The sequence below is a fragment of the Gavialis gangeticus genome, unplaced genomic scaffold, assembly GCF_001723915.1.
Source record: "Gavialis gangeticus isolate Ggan-Ray unplaced genomic scaffold, GavGan_comp1, whole genome shotgun sequence".
NCBI lineage: Eukaryota > Metazoa > Chordata > Crocodylia > Gavialidae > Gavialis > Gavialis gangeticus.
Genome location: NW_017729032.1, coordinates 46,913,463 through 46,916,252, shown reverse-complemented (window position 1 = coordinate 46,916,252; position 2,790 = coordinate 46,913,463). Strand labels below are relative to the sequence as shown.

The following is a 2,790-nucleotide window of genomic DNA, read 5'->3' as shown; positions in this document are numbered from 1 at the left end:
ACCAGTTTCTGATCACTTAAACCAGTTTATGTGTAACTTTTCTTCCTAGCCTTTGTGTTTCCTTGAACCTTTCTGTAGTCTTGAGGTTACTGAGTGATGTTGTGCTGTGGAGGCCTGCCACTACTGGATAATTTTCTTAAAGCTCTGATGTTATGCAAAAACTGCAAAAGCTCAAACATTCAGTTACAAACTGAGCTTCAGGGGAAAAAGCCGGAAAAAGATATGAAAGCCAGGTGTGAATAAAGAACTTGCCTGCATTAATCATAACTACTTGTGGCTGATGATCCTCTTTGAATGCACAGATGTGCTAATATTGGTGTTATAACAGGAGGAAAAGGGGAAGCAGCCTTACAAAATGTGATCTGCATTTGCCTTTTACCAGCTTATTGCACCTGAAGGACACAACAGAGCCTTGCAGTGTGATATGCCCCTGCATTTCCTGCTTAACCCTTTTACAAAGTCACTTCCTTTGGCCTTCATTTTCTGATGACTGGTACATACAGCTGCACAATTTATCACTGAACTTCTACTAGTGTGGCTCTCTCTCTCTCCATAGAGCTGCAGGCCTAAGATAAAACAATGTCAGATCTTCAGAAGCTGTGTTAAACGCCATCAACAGGTGTATATGTGTGCACAGTGCTGACTCAGCTGGCTCCCTGAGAGCCCCTTCCTTTGGAGAGCTAGTAGTAAGGTGACCTTGCCAAACATCTGCCTCAATGGCTTGAAGTACGTTACTAGTGTCCCACAGGAGCTGGTGCTACCGCCCCCACCCCCACCCTTCCACTTTCCCACATATGAAATGCCTTGTGCTAAGTATCTCAAGGCTTCAGAGCTTCATTTTTCTTGAAAGATTTTATTGCACAAACAAAAACCTGTAAGCTTCCTTCAGCCTTGTGGCCCAGGCCAGTGCACTCACCTGCCTTGTGCAGATGAGATGATGTGCTCACGATCTTTTTAACATCTCACCTGTTTCAATTCTTGAACCAGCTTTCTTGAACACTGACAGCTTTAAAGCGTTTTACTACACAACATGAAGCAAACAGTAGCATATAGGGTGGCCCATGGGATTTGAGAGGTTAGGGGGTTACGTCGTGTTATGTCACGGTTGACAGTAGTTTTACTAGGAGGTTAGATTATGCATTTGTATAGGGATAATCCTGCCTCAGGCTGATGGTTGAACTAGATGACCTATGGAGGTCTCTTCTTCTCTATAATTTCATGAATTGGGTGGTTGCCTTTCACAATTCTTCTTTCACCTCAACTATGACTTTCCATGCAATTTTCATGCACTAAAAGCAATTTCTCTTTCTGCAGTCTGAAAGCTGGCAGCAGGAGCAAGGAGTCTGTTCTTTCTGGAATGACCAAGCCAAGTTTCTTCAGTTTCAGCTGTGGCCACCTCAGTGAAGCTAGTCGAAGACTTGCTTATGGCAGCTTGGTGCTGGAGAAGATGAAGACGTGCAAGTCTCCCCCTCCTGACTACAATGCCATGGTCTTCTATTCCCAACCCCCTGTGTGAAGAACTGCTTAACAAAGATTCAGAATATGGATGCAAAAATGCTTGGAGCCCTTTCAAAAGGGCAGCAGCTGGTGCTTCAATAGTTGTGCATGAACAAGCTGAGAATGAGTCAAATGCAGCAAATGCAAATGCACTAGAGTGTTAAAGTTGGAGTGACTTGCTGTATTTGAATTGTTCTCAGCTCGTTCACATGTAAGTTAGAACATACCAGCTGCAGCCCTTTTAAAAAGGCTCCATTCTCTTCAAGCCTACTTTAATCCGAAACATCTTCCTCCTCCTCCCCCCCCCAGATAAACTCTCAAATTCAAAAGCTTAAATAGCTGCTTTTTGAGCAATCTGACCTGTTTTCTCTCCCAGGCACTGACTGAAACTCAAATGACCTACTTTCCTTCAGACTGCATTGATTGCAGCCCTTGTGTGAAACATTTTAGAGCCTTAGTGGTAAGGCCAAGGGCTTGGCTTTCTCAAATGTTCGACACCTGTAGTGCTCAAATGGCTAGGTTTGCCTGCTCAGTAGTCCACAAAATTAGGCACCTAATTGCCATAAAGACCCCGGTTGATTTCTGGTCCCCCCCAGGCAGCAGTGGAAGATCTGACTCCCATACCAAGTGCAATGTGTTATTTAAGTGGCATCCCAACCATTTAGGAGCATCGACATTTGAAAACAGGAACCCAATTAGACTCTCCCTAAGGATAGTGTGGTGAAAACAGTATAGTACTGTTCATGCCAGTGTAGGTGAGACAGAGTGGTAAGTGACTAGATGGGGACCTTCCAGGTTGCATATACAGCGAGTCCTGCAATCCGTTTCCAGGGACTGAGAAGTTCCAGTACAACAGCCTCTTTGTGGAAGCCAAGTTTACTTGCATAGGACTGGGAGATGAAAGCACTTTTGGCCCCAACTTCTTTTTTCAAGATCATCAAGGCTTTGTACTTCAAGTCTGATGGAAAACTAATGCTTTGAGGGCCCTCCAGTTCTGGTAACCTAGGACTTAAGTTTTAACTTAGCAGTTCCCACACTGGTCAGCAGACCAGTTAGTGCAAAGATCACACTACCCCTTCCCCTGCCCTTTCAGTGAAAATCTTGAGAATGAAACATATTGGTTTACACAAACAGTTGGAAGGTTAACAATGGTCAAAAAAGTCCAGTGGCCACTGTCATGCCACTTTCTTAGACCGTAGGAGGAGTCCCTTGAACTAGGAATTTCCACACATGCTCTGCAAAGTGCAGTCAAGGATACAACAATTAAACTTGATGAATTAATACACAAATATG

The 2,790-nt window shown here is 44.0% G+C and overlaps 1 protein-coding gene across 1 annotated transcript in view; it reads left to right on the top strand.

Moving 5' to 3' along the window:
- Positions 1–1,833, top strand: part of FLT1 (fms related tyrosine kinase 1) — a 154,772-nt gene extending 152,939 nt beyond the window's left edge. Inside the window, exon 30 of the mRNA XM_019523793.1 lies at positions 1,315–1,833. Coding sequence (XP_019379338.1) covers positions 1,315–1,516 — 202 coding nt within the window. The 3' untranslated portion in view covers positions 1,517–1,833. The remainder of the gene's footprint in view (positions 1–1,314) is intronic.
- The last annotated feature ends 957 nt before the right edge of the window (positions 1,834–2,790 follow it).